Source organism: Pseudophryne corroboree, chromosome 6 (assembly GCF_028390025.1).
Source record: "Pseudophryne corroboree isolate aPseCor3 chromosome 6, aPseCor3.hap2, whole genome shotgun sequence".
NCBI classification, from domain to species: domain Eukaryota; kingdom Metazoa; phylum Chordata; class Amphibia; order Anura; family Myobatrachidae; genus Pseudophryne; species Pseudophryne corroboree.
Window position 1 is genome coordinate 433,867,648 of NC_086449.1, and position 24,105 is coordinate 433,891,752.

Sequence of the window (24,105 nt, forward strand, 5' to 3'; positions counted from 1 at the left end):
GGGCAAATACCTGGCACTGTGGGGGAATATCTGGCACTGGGGGGAGCAGGCACTGAGGGGGCATATGTGGCACTGTGGGGGAATATCTGGCACTGGGGGCATATACCTGGCACTGTGGGGGAATATCTGGTACTGGGGGCATATGTGGCACTGGGGGGATATATTTGGCACTGGGGGCATGTACCTGGCACTGTGGGGGAATATCTGACACTGGGGGCATATGTGGCACTGGGAGCACGGCCCTACCAACAAGCACTACCCCCTAGCAACGAGCATGACACCCAGTGCATGAAACCCCTGGCAATGAGCATGACACCCTGAGCATGAAAATCCCTGGCATCGTGCATGGAACCAAGAGCATGAAACCCCTGGCAACGAGCAGGTAATTTAAAAGTAATTAGAAGCCTTACTGTAGAACTTAATGTGTAATGGGCATTACGGTGTGTGGCATAATGTATCACGGACATTGCGGTGTGTGTCATAATGTGTCAGGCATTACGGTGTGTTGTATACTATATCACGAGCATTGTGGTATGTGGTATAATGTCTCAGGGTCATTGCGGTGTGTGTCATAATGTGTCACAGACATTGTATGTGCTATAACGTATCAGGGGCATTGCAGTGTGTAGCATAATGTATAACGGGCATTGCGATTCCTGTCATAATGTGTCACAGGCATTACGGTGTGTGGCATAATGTGTCGGGGGCATTACAGTGTGTGCATATTGTGTCATGTGCATTATTGTGTGTGGCATAATGTCTAAGGGCCATTGCAGTATGTGGCATAATGTACTGTGGCATAATGTATACTGGGCATTACTATAAGGAGGAAAAATGACAAATAATGTAAGGGGCATGAATCAGGATTATTTTTCTTTCCTGAGGTGGCTAACGTCTGGGCGTGCAGGTTGCAAAACTGGGGTATAAGGTAGTCTTTTCCTGCAATGCCACGCCCCTTTATGTGAAGCCACGCCCATTTCAACGAAGCCACATCCCCCTTTTTTGTCCCTTTACTAGTGCCAATTATGGGGGGGGGGGGGGCGCCGAAGAATTTTTTGGCTTGGGGGAGAAAAATTTCTAGTTACGCCACTGTGTATATATATATATATATATATATACATATATATGCACACACACATATAAATATATGTTTATTGTATATATGTATATTGATGTATATACACACACACACACACACACACACACACACACACACACACACACACACACACACACACACACACACACACACACACGTGTATGACCCAGTGATAGCTAGACTTACTGTACTTTGTTATCTGCTGGCTCCACACATTCAGAGGGCTCCCTCCACTTCTTCCCTGCATGCACAGCCAATGATGCAGGCTGCTGGTTCTGTATTATTGGACAGCTGAGCCGTCGCTCAGCTGCCCTGCTGCCCTGTGCTGCTGCCAGAGTTTCCCTGCACATGCACAGTGGGGCCGGAAGCAGGGTGCGCAGCGCCACCGCAGATCGGATCGGTAAGAGAGATCCGATCTGCGGCGGGGGGCCCATTTGGAATGGGGGGGCCCAGGGTAATTACCCCCAGGCCCCCCCCCCCCTCCCCTTAATCCGGCTCTGCATACAGATTGATCACCATGTTTATAAAACCCTCCATGCAGAAATGTGATTTTGTTAAACATTGTTTTAAAGCACATCAAATAACTCAGTTGGTAAATATTAATAGTTGATAACAGAATACAGAATAAACACGTTATGCATGATATAACATACAAATTGTTTCCTGGTAAGATTACTGTAATATTTGATGTCTTATATAATCTTACCTTTTGCAATGGTTCAAGGAGGAATCCAATAGCCAAAGTAACAATCATGACCATAATAGCTGATAAAAGGCCGGCCACCTGTTAACACATAAAGAGCACAAGGCCGTAGCTTGAAACATAATAAACAAACAAACAAACAAACAAACATACAGTGTGTCTAAGTATTATAGAGAGGGATATAATTTCTATATAAACGCTTTTATTTGGTTTAAATCTAAGATCAGACTACCAAGAGACAATATTGCTAAAGGCTTCATCACAGGGGTATGATATGTGAGAATTATATCTCCAGTTCTCTCCCATTCAGCTTATCTACTGTATGCTCATTTACCAAGGGATGTCGTATACATAGTTTTGTATACTTTCCTTATCTACATTACGTTCGTCATACTGCGGAAAGTGCAAAAGTGCTTCTGGGAATCGCTGTCGTGTGTAACCTAAGTAGTCAAATCTCTGGACTATATAGAAAGATTAGATATTCATCCTCTCTGAAATAGCAGTTACATGCAATGCACAGCGACAAGAACATGTCATTTAGATATAAGAAAACCAAATGCTATGACCTGGTCATTGAGGATTTGCCCTCTCCAACTTCACTGTCTTTAGGCACTTTTTTCATAAATGTATTAAAATAAAAAACAAAAGAAAAGATAAAACATCCTGGCAAAAGCTTTTTATCATCTACAATTACAGTATGCCTAGTGGTCACAGTATGCCTATTGGTTACAGTGTGCCTAGCGGTTACAGTGTGCTTAGTGGGTGCTGTCAAAGTCAGAAAAATATCACTATGCACACTGCCATATTTGCACCTCATGCGTGTCCTCGCTGCGCGTGCATGTGCTCTCCCGTGCGTGCGCATACTCGCTGTTGCGTGCACCCGCAGGCGCACGGTATGCGCATTTACGGTAGAGTTTGTATGCGTCTAGCGTGCGACTCAATAGTTACATATTTTAACCATATAATGTATTTTGTAGATCATGGTCTCTTTGATAGAATTTGAAAGTTTAGTTAATGTAGCATGTTCATGGACAAAGAGATCCCTCTTTGTTTGATACGAAGGGTCAGACAAGGGTTATACAGTGGTGTTTAGTATCCATCGGAAGAGTATTTAATTAGCAATAGTCCGGTGTTGGTTTGAAGCGGATAACTCGCTCGTGCGAATAGTTATGGACATAAGAAGTTTATGGACTTTTACTATATTTGCACTTTATTATCCATGCGGCGGGAAACCTAGTTTCCCACCCACCTGAGCAGTTGGAAATAGTCACAGCCCACCTGTATGAATCAACCTATGACCTTTTGTTATAATGCGAAGACGAATTCCTGTGTCCAATGAACAATAAGAATATAGGGACCATTGTACTGTATTTTGTGTAGGGTATAAAAGGACAAGCCGATCTGGGCCAGCTCTCTATTCTCTTCAACGGTTCTCATCACTGATAATCGGGAGCTGGATATCCAGGAGGCGCATGCGATTGTTACCCTTTGTGCGTAAGTTTCTCTGCAATCATATTGTCTTTCTTGTTATTGTGAGCCATATCTCTCTCTCTCTCTCTCCTCTCCTCTTTCTCTCTCTTTTCCTCTCAAAGTGTTATTGTACTGCTATTGTATTTTACGTGTAGTTACTTGGTTAGATATTCAATGTTATTTTGGTAGTGTATGACTTGTATTGTATTATTCTTTTGAACGTTCATTCATTTCCTTAAAAGGCGTTAGACCCTTAGACCGGTATTGTGTGTTCATTATATTGCAGATGGTAATAGGAGCGTCTCTATCGCTCAAACAGCTTTAGTGTAAACAAGGTTAAGCAGCGTTATATCGCTACAGTGTTTCAGTACAAGGTTTACAGTATAAGAATATCATTTCTGTCTGTTACATTCAAGGTCTACTGATTGTTATCTTGTGAGCGTCTGCGCCGCTCGTGATCTCCTCGTGGTCTCGAGCGTCCGCTACGCTGATAGCGTAGCATTACGGTAGTCGCTCACCTATAGTGTGCCCGATACCAACAGCGTATTCTCGCGAGCGTTTGTGTCGCTCGAGCGGCTCGCTCCCGATACAGCGTCCACTACGCTAAGAGCGTACCCTTACGGTACCTCGTGCGCCAATTGCGTACTGTGTTTCTTAACCTCTTTATAGTGTGTTATATATAAGATAAATATTTGGCTTTATCAGTGCCTAGTGGTTACAGTGTGTATAGCGGTTACAGTGTGCTTATTGGGTGCCTATTGGTTACAGTGTGCCTAGCAGTTACAGTGTGCTTAGTGGGTGCCTAGTGGTTACAGTGTGTATAGCGGTTACAGTGTGCTTAGTGGGTGCCTAGTGGTTACAGTGTGTATAGCGGTTACAGTGTGCCTGGCTGTTAGTGGTTAAAGTGTGCCTAGCGGGTATAGTGTGCTTTGTGCGTGCATAGTGGTTACAGTGTGCTTAGTGAGTGCATAGTGGTTACAGTGTGTCTAGCGCATAGGTCTGCAAACTCGGTCCTCATTACCCCACACAGTGCATGTCTTGCAGGTCTCCTCACAGAATCACAAGTGAAATAATTAACTCCGCCTGTGGACCTTTTAATATGTGTCTGTGAGTAATTAATACACTTGTGCACCTGCTGGGTTACCTGCAAAACATGCACTGTGTGGGGTAATGAGGACCGAGTTTGCAGACCTATGGCCTAGCGATTACAGTGTGCTCAGTGGGTACCGAGTGGTTACAGTGTGTCTAGCGGTTACCGTGTGCCTAGCGGTTACAGTGTGCTTAATGGGTGCCTGGTGGTTACAGTGTGTCTAGCACAGTGTGCCTAGCGGTCACAGTATGCTTAGTGGTTACAGTGTGCTTAGAGGTTACAGTGTGCATAGCCGTTACAGTGTGTCTAGTGGATACAGTGTGCCTTGCGGTTACAGCGTGCCTAGTTGTAGTGTGCATAGTTGTTACAGTATGCCTAGCGGTTACACTGTGCCTAGTGGTTATAGTTATTCTGTAACTGAAATTTTTGAGTTGCCTAAAAAAAATCAGTGGTTTCTCAGAATGTCCCTATGGATGTTTTTTTTTTTTTTCCAATCATCAGATCAGGACAAGGGGGGTAATTCCAAGTTGATCGCAGCAGGAAATTTTTTAGCAGTTGGGCAAAACCATGTGCAGTGCAGGTGGGGCAGATATAACATGTGCAGAGAGAGTTAGATTTGGGTGTGGTGAGTTCAATCTGCAATCTAAATTGCAGTGTAAGAATAAAGCAGCCAGTATTTACCCTGCACAGAAACAAAATACCCCACCCAAATCTAACTCTTTCTGCACATGTTATATCTGCCTCCCCTGCAGTGCTCATGGTTTTGCCCAACTGCTAAAAAATTTCCTGCTGGGATCAACTTGGAATTACCCCCAAGATCTGATGTAACATCAATTTGGTTTAATTTAGCAATATTGAAGTTTGAAGCCTCCAGTAATGTTAATGATGCCTAGGACTAGAGAGGTGTTGATTATGGATTTGGTTGTTATAAATTAGCGTGAAAAATTATTAAAATGAATCTGCTGTACTGTATACAAGAATAATTAAAAGCAATGATGGGCAGGCAAGTCATTTATACTACTGTCTTCATCTGACATGGGGCATGACACACTGTGAATATCGGGCAAGGTTTTTCTGTGCTATGCTGCCAAGGAAGGTTTCCTATCATCATAACAATAGCAGTATTGGTGAATGTAAAAACGTATAGGGGGAGATGTACTAAGCCTTGGAGAGAGATAAAGTAGAGAGAGATAACGAACCAACAAATCAGCACCTAAGTGTCATTTTTCAAACACAGCCTGTAACATGACAGTTAAGGCCCATACACACTGGGCGATTTTGTGCTGAAAGCAGCTCAGTTTTGGTGTGTGGAGCTGCTTTCAGCTCAAAACTGTCCAGTGTGTATGCCCCGGCGATGAGAGCTGATGCGCGCCCCCGCTTCATGAACGGCGGGGTGAATGGCTTTCCATAGCGTCCTGCTATGGAAAAACGCTCACCCCCGCTGACATCGCTGGGCAGGGGGGAAAAGCGCTCAGTGTGTATGCACTGAGCGTTTTTCAGCCCAGCGATGTCAGCGATCATCGCTGTGCATACACGCTGGGCAACAACGGCCAGTGTGTATGCACCTTTAGGAGCATATTTTGGGGTACTTTGGTAATTTTTGCCACTGGGCAAATGCCTTAAATATCTGTATTCCATTCTTATTGCATGAGTGTATGCATCTGTATGTTTAATGCTACATATATTAATCATGGATAGGGGTGTCGTTTATTGAGACTGTTTTACATGGTGAATATAGGATAACTAGGAGAAAATTGCATCAGTTATCAATAGTAATCTACAAATCATATGACACATATGTAATAGTTTAGAACTGTATCAAGCAGGGTAATGGTGAGACAGAGGAGGGATGTAGAAGGGGATGCTGATATTATTTTGATGTCAACTTAATTGACTTTATTATATAATAATATATACGAACACTGATCACAGGTGCAAATGTTCGGTAATCTATTACAACCACTCTGTCTAGTGCACAAGGAAAGTAAATGTATGATGCTGTATGTTAGAGTTTTGTACACATTTGGATCTTTGATAATGATTAGTGTATTGGGTTACTTTTTCAGTGAAAGCAATTAAGATGCTTTAACTATACCTAATGGTATTCAAGTATATGACATGTGGTGTCGAATCTTACATCAACTTAAGAGGACATACTAATAACTCTTGAATTCACTTCACTGAATGAGTGAAAATTGAACATGCAGCCCCCCAAATGCTACTGCTTCCTCTAAGTCTAAACTGTAAGGGGGCAATACAATTATCTGTGATGTGTGGCAGTGCATATCATAGATAATTATGTGATACAGGTTGATACAAGGTATCTGATACAGGTTGAGTCAGTCTAAAATTATTACAAATATTGCATAACATTACCTTCAGGTTGGGTGTATAAGGTGTATATAAACATAAATGCATTCTTTGTTTAGACTTGTGCTCATTCCCAGGATATCTCATGGTATGCAAATATTCCAAAATATGGGAAATCCAATATCCAAAATACTTATTGTCCCAAGAATTATGGATATAAGAGACTCAACCTTTAACAACATGTTTTACTTTACTGCTTATCGTTGGGAGTGTGAGGTAAAATGACAATGGTGCAGTTGCGCTGTGCCTCCATTACAAGTGTTTCCACGCCATTCTGACATCACAAGCCAAGCATCACTCACAGTTGAATTGCCCCCTTTAGAGCAAGCAGAAGTTGGGTCGTTGGAACAAACTGATTCCAACCCCATAATTTTTCACATGCTATTACTGGAGTAAAAACAAAACACAGCAACAGAAAAACATTAGAAGACGCATGCATTTTAACACCAGTGGCTGACTGGGCTACTGATGGAATTTTATGCAGTTTCACTACCTAAAGTTTTTCTAAAGTGCTTACTTTGCCTTTTCTGAAAATACTGAACACACTGTTTTATTGATACACTCTTGCTTCATTATAGAGTTGCCAACTAAATACTTGCTTTCTGACTAAATATTAATTTTTATTACCCTATCCAAGTGTTAATCTTGATAGGCAATGATTTATTTGTGCACTTTTATCACTGTTTCATAAATCAGTATATTACACTTACAAGTACATATGTAAATAAGACTTTAAAGACATTTCTTACGTCACTTTATGGACAAAACAGTCCATAAAGTTTAATATAGATGTTGATTTATGCAGCCAGGCACTCTTGGGCAATTTTGCTCTCTGGTCCTTAATTCACATATGAAAATGAGCAGAAAATGGTTTTGTCTTTGTGCATATACAAACACTGGAGTCCCTCAACATAACTATCCCCAGAATGGTTTCCTTAGTGGACTATTCACCTGAGTTTTCCCCCCGGTGCTCTCCTGGACAGCTGATCTTGACAGTGAAGTACTGGCGGCAAACCCTCTGAAACAGCCACAAAATATGTTGCTTAATCCAAATGCGACCAGTTCCTGCAAAGCAACAAGTATTTCCAATTATACACATTAATCTGAAATCTGAATATGGATTCTTTATTAACAATACAAGAATGATAATGGTGAAATAAAATACAAATGACAAGTTCACCCTTGTATTATGTAATTTGTCTGTATGTTCTACCTATGTACCGAGATGGAGAACCCTTGTGGCACCATAGAATTATAATTTAATATTGTTATTCATCATCATCATCATCATCATCATCATCATCATCATCATCTTTTTTAATAACCTGATAACTAACATAAGAGACTTTTTTTTTTTTTTTTACTTACAAAGACTTGTTTTAATAGCAAATTGTCACATTGTTTAATATTCTAAGAATTAAATGTCTGCAAAGGAATCACTGTATGTGTCCATTTTTTTTCTTTTCAGTTTCTGACAAAGTTGTCAAATAAAGTTGCAAACAGTGAGTGTGGTTCAGCAATCCAACAGAAAAGACATTCAAACGGTTTGTGAGGTAATAAAGGTCAACTTTAAAAAGCAAAAAGATAACATACACAACATAATAAAATAATATTTTCAAATTGATAGAAATTATTTTTTTTCAGTAATATTTGTTCTTACATAGGGGTATATTCAATTCCTGTCGGAAACTGGCATCTTGTCAGAAAGACGGCAGTTTCCGACTGTTTTAAGTCGGAAAGGGGTTCCGACCTATTCAATAGGTTTGTTTTTCCGACAAGTTGGGAATTCCCACGTATTTTGTTGGAAGGGTTTTAGTCCCGTTTCCGACAATGTTAATCCAACTTTAAAAAAAGTCGGATTTACATTGTCGGAATGGCCAAAACCTGTCGAGTTTGGCCGAGTCATCGAATACTGACCTGTCGGATCCTTTCCGTAGGAAAGGATCAGACAGGAATTGAATATACCCCATACAGTATCTGATCCATTAAATCAGGGGAATTCAACATGCGGTCCTCCAGCTGCCAAGGCACTGTACATCCCAGCATACCCTGCCACATTTTTTAGCATGCCCTAAGAAATTTGTCTTGAAATAAACATCACTCACTCGCTGTGATAAGATGCTGCATTAATGCGACCAATGTAGTTGCAACTTTGACTGGATGATGTATGTGATGCTAGGCTAGAGGGTTGTGGTTCCCAGTCTCAGCATATCATGGATAATGCCATAATTGCTATGTCAAACAGTAATGCCCTCAACTTGTAAAATGCTATAGAGTCAACAGACTTGATATGCTCAAAGTCATGTCCCTCTACAGGCCTTAGTCCTCAGAGCCTCCTCATGCCCTTATATGCCTGACCAGCAGGGCCAGCTCCAGGCCTAGTATCACCCTAAGCAAAAAGTTTTGAAGCATGCACCTCCCCAATGTGTCCGTGCGCCAGTATAGTGCAAGTTACATGTAATGCCCCCAGTATAGTGCCAGTTACACATAATGCCCCCAGTTGTGCCAGATAGATGGAATTCCCCCAGTATAGTGCCAGATACACCTAATGCCCCCAGTAGTGCCAGAGACACGTAATACCCCCAGCTCTGCCAGACACATGTAATGCCCCCAGTAGTGCCAAATATTCAACACCTGGGGGTATATGCCATACCAGTGCTCCCATTCTGTTACTTACTGAATGACATCTACTCTGTAGTGTCCTCTTCTTTTGTGTCCACCCACTGCTGTCACCGATCTGAGTCACTACGCATCTGAGCTTCTGCTGGGCTTTGTCATGAGCAGCTGGAGAGAGGATTGGGGCGATAGTGACTACTTCGGGATGCACTGCTGCGCAAAGCATTTACAGATGTTTTGTGCAGCAGTGCGATCCAGTGACCTCATTGTTGGGCAACCCCCCTCTACTGTTATGGAAATCTGAAAGAGGTGTCCAAAAATGTTGGGGCAAGCAGTGTAAAGGGAAGAGGACTTTTGCATTGAGTAGGCTGCATTTAGCCACACTCTGCCCTAATAGTAAAACTTGTGCAGGGCATGTGGGCAGCATGTGTAGTTCCCAAGCAGCTGGAGGGCCACATGTTGAATACCCCTGCCTTAAACTGGAAATAAACTGATATTTGTTCACACATGTATAATAAAGTCAAGTAAGATATTTAGAACATATGATATTGCTATATAAAATGCGCCTGTGTCTTTTTTTTTTTTTCAATCTTTCTATGTACAGTAGCTATTAGCAGTATGTTACCACTTACCCTCATACAGTTTGATATAATCAAAATATCTTGATTAGGCATTATGTTAATTAAAACAAACATGTAGTTGGTTGGGCTGATACGCTGGCATAACTAGGGGGTTGCTGGACCACCCGGGTGTCACCATTCCAGGGGGTGACACCAAAATGCCGGCTCCTCCCCATGACCAGGAACCAGGTGCTGTCTGTGACATTATTGTGCAGCACCAGACTCCTGTCGCTGAGTGCAGGCAAAGGGGTCTATTTACTAAGCCTTGGATGGAGATAAAGCCAATCAGATCCTAACTGTTATTTCTGCTGTGGGGTACACTGGGCTCCACAAGGATAGACATAGGGGTGTAGAGTAGGATCTTGATCCGAGGCACCAACAGGCTGAAAAGCTTTGACTGTTCCCAGAATGCATAGCGCCGCCTCCTCTATAACCCCGCCTCCCTGCACAGGAGCTCAGTTTTGTAGTTGGTTCCCCAGATAGCAGGCACATAACAGAGGGGCTGCTCTGGGCAGCCCTAAGAACTTTGCCTTAAGGTGGTGTTCCTGCTGGCTATTGCTTCAGCTAGAAGAGTGTCGGATTTGGGTGCCTTGTCCTGTAGTTCCCCATATCTGATATTTCACCGTGACCGGGCGGTACTTAGGACTCGTCCTGGATATTTACCTAAGGTGGTTTCTTCGTTCCACCTTAACAAGGAGATTGTGGTTCCGGCACTTGTTTCTCCTGATCTGTCTCCCAAAGAGCGGTCTTTGGATGTGGTACGGGCTCTCCGTATCTATGTGAAGAGAACTGCTTCTATTAGAAAATCTGATTCTCTCTTTGTGCTGTTTGGATTTCACAAACGGGGCTGGCCTGCTCACAAGCAAACTTTGGCCAGATGGATTAGAATGGTGATTGCACATGCTTATGTGAGGGCTGGTCTCTCGGCTCCTGCTCACATTACGGCCGATTCTACTCGGTCTGTTGGACCTTCTTGGGTGGCCCGGCTACGTGGTCCTCAGTGAACATGTTCATAAGGTTCTATGCCTTTGATACTGCCGCTTCCCAGGATGCTTCCTTTGGATGCTGGGTTCTTGTGCCCGCTACAGTGCGTCCCCTCCCATAAGGAAGTGCTTTAGGACATCCCCTATGTCTATCCTTGTGGAGCCCAGTGTACCCCGCAGCAGAAAACGAGTTTTATGGTAAGAACTTACCTTTGTTAAAACCCTTTCTGCGAGGTACACTGTACTCCACAAGGCGCCCGCCCTGACGCACTTAGCTTCTTTGGGTTGGTATGGCATTAGCCGCTGACACTTCTCCTGTCGTGAGAGTGTGTTGTATGTGGCTACTAACCGTTGTCGTCTCTTTTCCTGCTACTGCATTGGGCTGGTTAACTAAAAACTGAGCTCCTGTGCAGGGAGGTGGGGTTATAGAGGAGGCGGCGCTATGCATTCTGGGAACAGTCAAAGCTTTTCAGCCTGTTGGTGCCTCGGATCAAGATCCTACTCTACACCCCTATGTCTATCCTTGTGGAGCCCAGTGTTCCTCGCAGAAAGAGTTTTAACAAAGGTAAGTTCTTACCATAAAACTCGCTTTTTCAAACACAGCCTGTGACATGGCAGTAAGGAGCTGATTGGTTGGTACTTTATCGCCATCCACTTTATCTCCAGTCAAGGCTTAGTAAATAGGCCCCATAGTCTCTGGAGGAAGCCCGAAATCTCTGGGAATGCTGGACACACTCTTGGGGACATTCTATAAGGCCACATCCCTCCCCTTGAGACTGCACCTTTCCCTGACATCATGCACCCTTTTTATGTGTCAGACTGGATGTCACGGACCCCATTAACACTGTTTGTCTTATACACTCTTTGCAGTGTGTTATCTTAAACCTTTTTTGCAAGCAGATATTTTACTGCAAACTACTGTAGTTATTAATAATATTGCTATTATTGTTCAATTCACAGTTGCCTTCATATAAATTAATTTTAAATAATATATATAGTTTGCAGCACTAATTTTTTATTATTGTTGTTATTATTATTATTATTATTATTATGATTAACAGTTTCTTATGTAGCGCAGCAAATTTCGTTGCAATTTACGAAACTGGGTAATAACAAACAGTCATAGAAGTAGGAAGGCCCTGCTCGCAAGCTTACAATCTATAGGGATAATAATAGTAGTTTAAAGTAGTGAAAAAGTATCACACTCCTAACTAATATGTCTTAAAAGAAAATGGTTACAAAGTCACCATTGAGTAATAACAATATCTGTTACATACCTGGTTACCGTTGATCACATAGTCATGCTTGATTGAATACACTTTAGCCACAGAAAAGGCTACAGCAAACCCAACAATTCCAATGGAAAAACCATCCGCTATGCAGTCTTGAAACACTGAAAGACTTGGTGCAATTGGAGCCTGAAAACTATGTACAGTAAATAGAACCATAAAAACATGGATTGTGGATTATATTTATACAAATTAAAGGTTTTATACTGTTTGTAATTCATAGCAATCTAGTCTAACTGGTTTAAATGTAATGATTTTCTCTCTCTTATGTCTCCTGAAAGGATAACTAAACAATCCAACTTTGAACCTCACATGTCAATTATTGGAGAGGGTGGTATTTTACCACATGGCTTAACCTCAGATAGGTGTTAACTTCACTATAATCAGCACCTAACAATGCTTATCATGTTTATTACAGGAATGTTTAAGTAACCCAGACATGTAGACATGATTTTTTTATTTGGCATCTTTACTAAAGCTTGCCATCTTGTGGCCTGTATGCAAATGCATTTCCTAAAGGCCACTGTGCCCTCCTCCCCGCCCCCACCCCCCACTTCCCTAAAACCTCCCATGACTGTTGTATCAGAATTTTCTAAATTGTATTTCTGCCACCAATATACAGTTTTAATTAAACATGTCCTTTTCATGGAAATATAAAATGAGATGTATGGGCAGTGTATCAATTACCTGTACTCTTGCTGCTACTGTCAGGGGTGCCAAAATGGCTAGGAGATAAATGTAGTGGGTTAGGCCTAAGCCTGCCAAAGAGGTGTACTGTAATGTCTCCAACTTTTGTGGCCTGCCCCCTGCCGCAGCACAGCATCTATCTCTCTGACCTGGAACATTCTAATGTACCTTTTCCCAGGCTACTGTACAGCATGTGGTAGAATCAGTCACCAAAACATGTATATTACGTAAATGCTGAAAGAAACCCATGATCTATACATAGAAAAGTTTTCCATATTATTTATTTACTACTATATTTAGTACTGTGTTTCTTGTTAATTAGCAATCAAAATCAATAATATCATGCACAAAACAATACAGTGCAGTAGTTTTGCTGGTTATCAAACAAAAATATAAAGTTATTCTTACCCCTTCGATAATTTTCCAACAACATCCACCTTATATTTCACTGCGAAATCAAATCCATATGATACTCCAGTTGCAATCACTGTCTAAAATGTAAAAGTAAAATGTGAAAGTGAACATTTCCCCCCAAATTAGCCAACTACCAAATACTAACTTCTCTGTTTCAATAATGAAATGTATGTTGTATTTGACTTCACTATTTCCTCACTTTACTAGTGCTGGGATCTTAGCCCAGTATCCACAAATTTTGCACTTTTAGTTTTTTCCCAGATGTGCATTGTGGCAAAGTTTTCTTTTAACAAACCTATTTTAGAACAATTGCTATAGTGAACTATAACAATTATAAGTGATCCTGAATTTACTAAGCCCTGGCAAAAACACAATTTTTAAGTGCATTGATAGAAATGTTTTGTGCATACATAGAGATAAAGTACACCTCAGTTTACACTTATCTTTTGGACATAACTGCATTTTGTGTGCACGTCATAAATAACCAGCAATATCTTTTTAGTCAAAAATTATATTTATTGTCATATAGTGCCATTTAGTTACTTACCATTATAACTTCAATAGGTATGGGTACAGGTATCTTGGCTTTAAAACGGTCATTGATTTCCTTTACAACAAAGACTACGACCATTACAATTATGGATGTGACAAGATCGGCAATATTTGTAGCTGTAATTGTAGTAAAGATATCTTTCAGGGTCTGCAAAATAAAATTAGAATCAATATAATCCAGAACGTCAGAGTGTAAATTGCATTAATGATGTCTATATTAAATGAGTTCAAGTATAAAGGGGAACAACACCGGCGAGTTGAGCAGTGAGTAGTATTTTATTCCTCATTAGTAACCACTATTAGAAAATGCTATAATGGGAGTACTGCATATTATAGCAATAAATTATTTAACATACAAATATTTGCTTTTCTAAATACTTTTGATGTCACTTATTAAATATGACAATCAACAAAATTTAGAAGTCTGGAATTACTCTTAACCAAGACGCTGGGCTATTTTTCATCATACCAGAGAAAAGCAATCACTAGAATACTTATTACTAAGACTACATGTGTTCAATACCATACTCATGATAGGCATGATAAGAAAGTTGCTCCAGGCAGTGCTGGGCCATACCATGTTATTGCCTGAGGTGGCACCTCAGGAAGGACATTCTTCTCTTTCCTTGCATACACTAGCCATACATCCTCCTATAATGCTAGTGTACACTATAAGTACTGCAGCTTTACTCAATATTCAGTCTAATAACATTTGTAGAATAAAGCTAGTTTAACTTATTGCCGCATTTTTTTTCTTTTTAACTTTTTCCCTCCAAACCATATTACCTAAGGATGTGTACACACGGCGAGATCCTTGCTATGCCCGATTTTCACTTGCGATTTCCCATGAACTCCCTGGAGCCCAGATAGCACAGATTTTGACTAACTTTTCTTGAGATATGGACTGTGTGTGCTTACGATTTTGGCTTATGTGAGATTTTGGCTTATGTGAGATGTCATTGACATGTGAGATGAACTAGATAGTACACCGATCTAGCAAGGATTGACTTGCCTTCACAGTCTATCTTTTCTTGCGATGCCGACCTGGCGGGACCGCGCATCGGGATCGCAAGGTGACTTTCACCTTGCGATCTGCACTAACTTTTCTTGCAATTTTGACTATATAGTCAAAATCGAAAGAAAATATCTCACCGTGTGTACACACCCTAAGACATATGCCTCATGAGAGGCATAACCCATCATGTTTAGCCATCACCCTTCTTCTGTTTACCACTTGCTTGTATTCAGAAAAGTGCCAGGTGTCACACAAAGTAATACTTGGACCATTCTGACAGCTTGTATGTGGGGAATATAGAATGACTGTCATACAGGTGACGCTGTCCATAACAGCTAACCAACATTTCCTTTAATTGATTATGACACATCATCACCTATAATAGTATACGTCTGGTTCTACAGCATACACAGTACAAAAAGATGCAAGATACACTTCACATAAAGATGCACATTCAACTTTGTATCAGCCCTTTAGTAGTATTGGAAAGCAAATGTAAGAAGAGATATGAAGGTTCAGTGTCTTAAACACATACTGTAAATCGGCAACACCACCTATCTATCGATTTATGAACGTGCTCATTTGCACTAGAGATGAGCGCCTGAAATTTTTCGGGTTTTGTGTTTTGGTTTTGGGTTCGGTTCCGCGGCCGTGTTTTGGGTTCGACCGCGTTTTGGCAAAACCTCACCAAATTTTTTTTGTCGGATTCGGGTGTGTTTTGGATTCGGGTGTTTTTTAAAAAAAACACTAAAAAACTGCTTAAATCATAGAATTTGGGGGTCATTTTGATCCCATATTATTATTAACCTCAAAAACCATAATTTCCACTCATTTTCAGTCTATTCTGAATACCTCACACCTCACAATATTATTTTTAGTCCTAAAATTTGCACCAAGGTCGCTGGATGACTAAGCTAAGCGACACTAGTGGCCGACAAAAACACCTGGCCCATCTAGGAGTGGCACTGCAGTGTCACGCAGGATGTCCCTTCCAAAAAACCCTCCCCAATCAGCACATGACGCAAAGAAAAAAAGAGGCGCAATGAGGTAGCTGACTGTGTGAGTAAGATAAGCGACCCTAGTGGCCGACACAAACACCGGGCCCATTTAGGAGTGGCACTGCAGTGTCACGCAGGATGTCCCTTCCAAAAAACCCTCCCCAATCAGCACATGACGCAAAGAAAAAAAGAGGCGCAATGAGGTAGCTGACTGTGTGAGTAAGATTAGCGACCCTAGTGGCCGACACAAACACCGGGCCCATTTAGGAGTGGCACTGCAGTGTCACGCAGGATGTCCCTTCCAAAAAACCCTCCCCAATCAGCACATGACGCAAAGAAAAAAAGAGGCGCAATGAGGTAGCTGACTGTGTGAGTAAGATTAGCGACCCTAGTGGCCGACACAAACACCGGGCCCATTTAGGAGTGGCACTGCAGTGTCACGCAGGATGTCCCTTCCAAAAAACCCTCCCCAATCAGCACATGACGCAAAGAAAAAAAGAGGCGCAATGAGGTAGCTGACTGTGTGAGTAAGATTAGCGACCCTAGTGGCCGACACAAACACCGGGCCCATTTAGGAGTGGCACTGCAGTGTCACGCAGGATGTCCCTTCCAAAAAACCCTCCCCAATCAGCACATGACGCAAAGAAAAAAAGAGGCGCAATGAGGTAGCTGACTGTGTGAGTAAGATTAGCGACCCTAGTGGCCGACACAAACACCGGGCCCATTTAGGAGTGGCACTGCAGTGTCACGCAGGATGTCCCTTCCAAAAAACCCTCCCCAATCAGCACATGACGCAAAGAAAAAAAGAGGCGCAATGAGGTAGCTGACTGTGTGAGTAAGATTAGCGACCCTAGTGGCCGACACAAACACCGGGCCCATTTAGGAGTGGCACTGCAGTGTCACGCAGGATGTCCCTTCCAAAAAACCCTCCCCAATCAGCACATGACGCAAAGAAAAAAAGAGGCGCAATGAGGTAGCTGACTGTGTGAGTAAGATTAGCGACCCTAGTGGCCGACACAAACACCGGGCCCATTTAGGAGTGGCACTGCAGTGTCACGCAGGATGTCCCTTCCAAAAAACCCTCCCCAAACAGCACATGACGCAAAGAAAAATAAAAGAAAAAAGAGGTGCAAGATGGAATTGTCCTTGGGCCCTCCCACCCACCCTTATGTTGTATAAACAAAACAGGACATGCACACTTTAACCAACCCATCATTTCAGTGACAGGGTCTGCCACACGACTGTGACTGATATGACGGGTTGGTTTGGACCCCCCCCAAAAAAGAAGCAATTAATCTCTCCTTGCACAAACTGGCTCTACAGAGGCAAGATGTCCACCTCATCATCACCCTCCGATATATCACCGTGTACATCCCCCTCCTCACAGATTATCAATTCGTCCCCACTGGAATCCACCATCTCAGCTCCCTGTGTACTTTGTGGAGGCAATTGCTGCTGGTCAATGTCTCCGCGGAGGAATTGATTATAATTCATTTTAATGAACATCATCTTCTCCACATTTTCTGGATGTAACCTCGTACGCCGATTGCTGACAAGGTGAGCGGCGGCACTAAACACTCTTTCGGAGTACACACTTGTGGGAGGGCAACTTAGGTAGAATAAAGCCAGTTTGTGCAATGGCCTCCAAATTGCCTCTTTTTCCTGCCAGTATAAGTATGGACTGTGTGACGTGCCTACTTGGCACTCATATAATCCTCCACCATTCTTTCAATGGTGAGAGAATCATATGCAGTGACAGTAGACGACATGTCCGTAATAGTTGTCAGGTCCTTCAGTCCGGACCAGATGTCAGCATCAGCAGTCGCTCCAGACTGCCCTGCATCACCGCCAGCGGGTGGGCTCGGAATTCTGAGCCTTTTCCTCGCACCCCCAGTTGCGGGAGAATGTGAAGGAGGAGATGTTGACAGGTCGCGTTCCGCTTGACTTGACAATTTTCTCACCAGCAGGTCTTTCAACCCCAGCAGACTTGTGTCTGCCGGAAAGAGAGATCCAAGGTAGGCTTTAAATCTAGGATCGAGCACGGTGGCCAAAATGTAGTGCTCTGATTTCAACAGATTGACCACCCGTGAATCCTTGTTAAGCGAATTAAGGGCTCCATCCACAAGTCCCACATGCCTAGCGGAATCGCTCCGTGTTAGCTCCTCCTTCAATGTCTCCAGCTTCTTCTGCAAAAGCCTGATGAGGGGAATGACCTGACTCAGGCTGGCAGTGTCTGAACTGACTTCACGTGTGGCAAGTTCAAAGGGCATCAGAACCTTGCACAACGTTGAAATCATTCTCCACTGCGCTTGAGACAGGTGCATTCCACCTCCTATATCGTGCTCAATTGTATAGGCTTGAATGGCCTTTTGCTGCTCCTCCAACCTCTGAAGCATATAGAGGGTTGAATTCCACCTCGTTACCACTTCTTGCTTCAGATGATGGCAGGGCAGGTTCAGTAGTTTTTGGTGGTGCTCCAGTCTTCTGTACGTGGTGCCTGTACGCCGAAAGTGTCCCGCAATTTTTCTGGCCACCGACAGCATCTCTTGCACGCCCCTGTCGTTTTTTAAATAATTCTGCACCACCAAATTCAAGGTATGTGCAAAACATGGGACGTGCTGGAATTTGCCCATATTTAATGCACACACAATATTGCTGGCGTTGTCCGATGCCACAAATCCACAGGAGAGTCCAATTGGGGTAAGCCATTCCGCGATGATCTTCCTCAGTTGCCGTAAGAGGTTTTCAGCTGTGTGCGTATTCTGGAAACCGGTGATACAAAGCGTAGCCTGCCTAGGAAAGAGTTGGCGTTTGCGAGATGCTGCTACTGGTGCCGCCGCTGCTGTTCTTGCGGCGGGAGTCCATACATCTACCCAGTGGGCTGTCACAGTCATATAGTCCTGACCCTGCCCTGCTCCACTTGTCCACATGTCCGTGGTTAAGTGGACATTGGGTACAACTGCATTTTTTAGGACACTGGTGAGTCTTTTTCTGACGTCCGTGTACATTCTCGGTATCGCCTGCCTAGAGAAGTGGAACCTAGATGGTATTTGGTAACGGGGGCACACTGCCTCAATAAATTGTCTAGTTCCCTGTGAACTAACGGCGGATACCGGACGCACGTCTAACACCAACATAGTTGTCAAGGCCTCAGTTATCCGCTTTGCAGCAGGATGACTGCTGTGATATTTCATCTTCCTCGCAAAGGACTGTTGAACAGTCAATTGCTTACTGGAAGTAGTACAAGTGGGCTTACGACTTCCCCTCTGGGATGACCATCGACTCCCAGCAGCAACAACAGCAGCGCCAGCAGCAGTAGGCGTTACACGCAAGGATGCATCGGAGGAATCCCAGGCAGGAGAGGACTCGTCAGAATTGCCAGTGACATTGCCTGCAGGACTATTGGCATTCCTGGGGAAGGAGGAAATTGACACTGAGGGAGTTGGTGGGGTGGTTTGCGTGAGCTTGGTTACAAGAGGAAGGGATTTACTGGTCAGTGGACTGCTTCCGCTGTCACCCAAAGTTTTTGAACTTGTCACTGACTTATTATGAATGCGCTGCAGGTGACGTATAAGGGAGGATGTTCCGAGGTGGTTAACGTCCTTACCCCTACTTATTACAGCTTGACAAAGGGAACACACGGCTTGACACCTGTTGTCCGCATTTCTGTTGAAATAGTTCCACACCGAAGAGCTGATTTTTTTGGTATTTTCACCAGGCATGTCAACGGCCATATTCCTCCCACGGACAACAGGTGTCTCCCCGGGTGCCTGACTTAAACAAACCACCTCACCATCAGAATCCTCCTGGTCAATTTCCTCCCCAGCGCCAGCAACACCCATATCCTCCTCATCCTGGTGTACTTCAACACTGACATCTTCAATCTGACTATCAGGAACTGGACTGCGGGTGCTCCTTCCAGCACTTGCAGGGGGCGTGCAAATGGTGGAAGGCGCATGCTCTTCACGTCCAGTGTTGGGAAGGTCAGGCATCGCAACCGACACAATTGGACTCTCCTTGTGGATTTGGAATTTCGAAGAACGCACAGTTCTTTGCGGTGCTACTGCTTTTGCCAGCTTGAGTCTTTTAATTTTTCTAGCGAGAGGCTGAGTGCCTCCATCCTCATGTGAAGCTGAACCACTAGCCATGAACATAGGCCAGGGCCTCAGCCGTTCCTTGCCACTCCGTGTGGTAAATGGCATATTGGCAAGTTTACGCTTCTCCTCCGACAATTTTATTTTAGGTTTTGGAGTCCTTTTTTTACTGATATTTGGTGTTTTGGATTTGACATGCTCTGTACTATGACATTGGGCATCGGCCTTGGCAGACGACGTTGCTGGCATTTCATCATCTCGGCCATGACTAGTGGCAGCAGCTTCAGCACGAGGTGGAAGTGGATCTTGATCTTTCCCTAATTTTGGAACCTCAACATTTTTGTTCTCCATATTTTAATAGGCACAACTAAAAGGCACCTCAGGTAAACAATGGAGATGGATGGATACTAGTATACAATTATGGACGGACTGCCGAGTGCCGACACAGAGGTAGCTACAGCCGTGAACTACCGTACTGTGTCTGCTGCTAATATAGACTGGTTGATAAAGAGATGTCGTAGTATGTATGTATGAAGAAGAAAGAAAAAAAAAACCACGGTTAGGTGGTATACAATTATGGACGGACTGCCGAGTGCCGACACAGAGGTAGCCACAGCCGTGAACTACCGTACTGTACTGTGTCTGCTGCTAATATAGACTGGTTGATAAAGAGATGTAGTAGTATGTATGTATGAAGAAGAAAGAAAAAAAAACCACGGGTAGGTGGTATACAATTATGGACGGACTGCCGAGTGCCGACACAGAGGTAGCCACAGCCGTGAACTACCGTACTGTACTGTGTCTGCTGCTAATATAGACTGGTTGATAAAGAGATGTAGTAGTATGTATGTATAAAGAAGAAAGAAAAAAAAACCACGGGTAGGTGGTATACAATTATGGACGGACTGCCGAGTGCCGACACAGAGGTAGCCACAGCCGTGAACTACCGTACTGTACTGTGTCTGCTGCTAATATAGACTGGTTGATAAAGAGATGTCGTAGTATGTATGTATGAAGAAGAAAGAAAAAAAAACCACGGTTAGGTGGTATACAATTATGGACGGACTGCCGAGTGCCGACACAGAGGTAGCCACAGCCGTGAACTACCGTACTGTACTGTGTCTGCTGCTAATATAGACTGGTTGATAAAGAGATGTCGTAGTATGTATGTATAAAGAAGAAAGAAAAAAAAACCACGGTTAGGTGGTATACAATTATGGACGGACTGCCGAGTGCCGACACAGAGGTAGCCACAGCCGTGAACTACCGTACTGTACTGTGTCTGCTGCTAATATAGACTGGTTGATAAAGAGATGTCGTAGTATGTATGTATGAAGAAGAAAGAAAAAAAAACCACGGTTAGGTGGTATACAATTATGGACGGACTGCCGAGTGCCGACACAGAGGTAGCCACAGCCGTGAACTACCGTACTGTACTGTGTCTGCTGCTAATATAGACTGGTTGATAAAGAGATGTCGTAGTATGTATGTATAAAGAAGAAAGAAAAAAAAACCACGGTTAGGTGGTATACAATTATGGACGGACTGCCGAGTGCCGACACAGAGGTAGCCACAGCCGTGAACTACCGTACTGTACTGTGTCTGCTGCTAATATAGACTGGTTGATAAAGAGATGTAGTAGTATGTATGTATAAAGAAGAAAGAAAAAAAAACCACGGGTAGGTGGTATACAATTATGGATGGACTGCCGAGTGCCGACACAGAGGTAGCTACAGCCGTGAACTACCGTACTGTGTCTGCTGCGACTGGATGATAAATAATGATATAAAAAATATATATATATCACTACTGCAGCCGGACAGGTATATATATTATATAATGACGGACCTGCTGGACACTGTCTGTCAGCAGAATGAGTTTTTTATAGAATAAAAAAAAAAACACCACACAAGTGAAGTCACACGACGAGTGTTTAACTTTTTCAGGCAATCACAATATAGTATACTACTAACTATACTGGTGGTCAGTGTGGTCAGGTCACTGGTCAGTCACACTGGCAGTGGCACTCCTGCAGCAAAAGTGTGCACTGTTTAATTTTAATATAATATGTACTCCTGGCTCCTGCTATAACCTATAACTGGCACTGCAGTGCTCCCCAGTCTCCCCCACAATTATAAGCTGTGTGAGCTGAGCACAGTCAGATATATAATATATACATAGATGATGCAGCACACTGGGCTGAGCAGTGCACACAGATATGGTATGTGACTGAGTCACTGTGTGTACCGTTTTTTTCAGGCAGAGAACGGATATATTAAATAAAACAACTGCACTGCTGGTGGTCACTGTGGTCAGTCACTAAACTCTGCACTCTCTTCTACAGTATCAGCCTCAGGTCAATCTCTCTCTCTCTCTCTCCTAATCTAAATGGAGAGGACGCCAGCCACGTCCTCTCCCTATCAATCTCAATGCACGTGTGAAAATGGCGGCGACGCGCGGCTCCTTATATAGAATCCGAGTCTCGCGAGAATCCGACAGCGTCATGATGACGTTCGGGCGCGCTCGGGTTAACCGAGCAAGGCGGGAAGATCCGAGTCGCTCGGACCCGTGAAAAAAAACATGAAGTTCGTGCGGGTTCGGATTCAGAGAAACCGAACCCGCTCATCTCTAATTTGCACCAGCCCTATCTTTGGTGAAATTGATTGGTTTGAAATCAGATGGATGTCTGCACATGTATAGCCCGCAATTCCATCTACATGTCTACGACACCCTTCGGAACACTTATCTTATTTGCGAACACCCAGTTGCTGCCCATTTACACACAAGTGGAGATGTGTCTGAGATGCAGGCAACTCCGAAATGCTCCGTAGCTGCATATGCCTGACCATGGACCATGCACAGTGTGAAAATTCCATCCGCATAACATCCTGCGTGCAACTCTGAATGAGCCCCAGTTTGTGGCGAGCCTATTAATCATGTGTGTTCTTGGAACCTGTTAACCTATTTCACAGTATGGATTACTCAATTTCTATATGCAAGATATGGTGATAGGGTTAACCCACCTATCCTCTACTCATTTTATTATATTTATTTTATCTGGTGACCAGTAGGTTCTGACATTTGCTCAGCCTGACAGTGTGCACCCAGGGATTCTTCCTTTGTGTTTACCAGATCCTGCACACAGGAGAGGAGGATTTGTTCTGTTGTTGCTCCCCTTGACAAACGTGGTGTGTGTGTGTGTGTGTGTGTGTGTGTGTGGTGGCGGGGGGGGGGACTGCTTTGGTCCTGTTTATCTGGAACCCCCCCCCCACTTCCTCTTGGCAAGTGGCTCAAATTATAACAACAATAGCAATAGTATATAATATGCATCATGCAGTATAAGGGACAGAGCTGAGCTGCTACACATGCCCAGTGGTAGCAGCTTCTTCTACCAAGTATGTTGTGTGTGTGGATCTAAGTCCTTAATCAGTTCTCTGGACCAGAGAGTAGCTACCAGGAAGAAGAGACAGGAGCCTTACCATGAGGTGGGAGAATGGGTGCATAGAGAGTGCAGTACTGGTTCTATTACGTTGTGTATTTTTTTATGGTAAGTTGAACCTTTTCCTGACCACTTATTATATTATTTAATTGTTTGATATAGCCTATACTATAGACCTATATAGTGTGAAATATGAATACTGTATTCCTTACAGTATCCAGTGTATTAAAACAGCAATATTTACATTAATGCCCAGGGTCGTTACTAAGTTCTTTTACCGCTCCCCAGATTCCTGCACTTGCTCCAATGTTCCCCAGAGTGGGAGGTAGTGGACTCCAGTTGGAAACCGCCCACTAGAAATCCTGCATTTGCCACTGCTACTGATGCAGGACAGCTCGTGTTTTGACTTACAGCAGTTAAAATCCGCCACCCAGCTCAGATGCAGTCCGTGAGCGAATTTCTCATTAGGCACGTGCCTAGTGGCAGCACTTGTTTCGGGGCGGCACTTGATGCTCGTGTTGGTCCTGTCAGACCAATAAGTACCACTAACTGCTAAATATTTCTACTGTACTGAGGGGGTCATTCCGAGTTGATCGCTCGCTAGCAGTTTTTAGCAGCCTTGCAAACGCTATGCCACCTCCCACTGGGAGTGTATTTTAGCTTAGT

The 24,105-nt window shown here is 43.3% G+C and overlaps 1 protein-coding gene across 1 annotated transcript in view; it reads right to left on the reverse strand.

The window, feature by feature from the left end:
• The window catches only part of LOC134932546 (chloride anion exchanger-like), a 130,974-nt gene that overhangs the window by 41,093 nt on the left and 65,776 nt on the right, over nucleotides 1–24,105 (reverse strand). The window contains exons 6-10 of the mRNA XM_063927076.1: nucleotides 13,889–14,041; nucleotides 13,336–13,418; nucleotides 12,229–12,376; nucleotides 7,684–7,797; nucleotides 1,806–1,883 (exon numbers count right to left, since the gene is read on the reverse strand). Of these exons, the coding sequence (XP_063783146.1) occupies nucleotides 1,806–1,883; nucleotides 7,684–7,797; nucleotides 12,229–12,376; nucleotides 13,336–13,418; nucleotides 13,889–14,041 (576 nt within the window). The remainder of the gene's footprint in view (nucleotides 1–1,805; nucleotides 1,884–7,683; nucleotides 7,798–12,228; nucleotides 12,377–13,335; nucleotides 13,419–13,888; nucleotides 14,042–24,105) is intronic.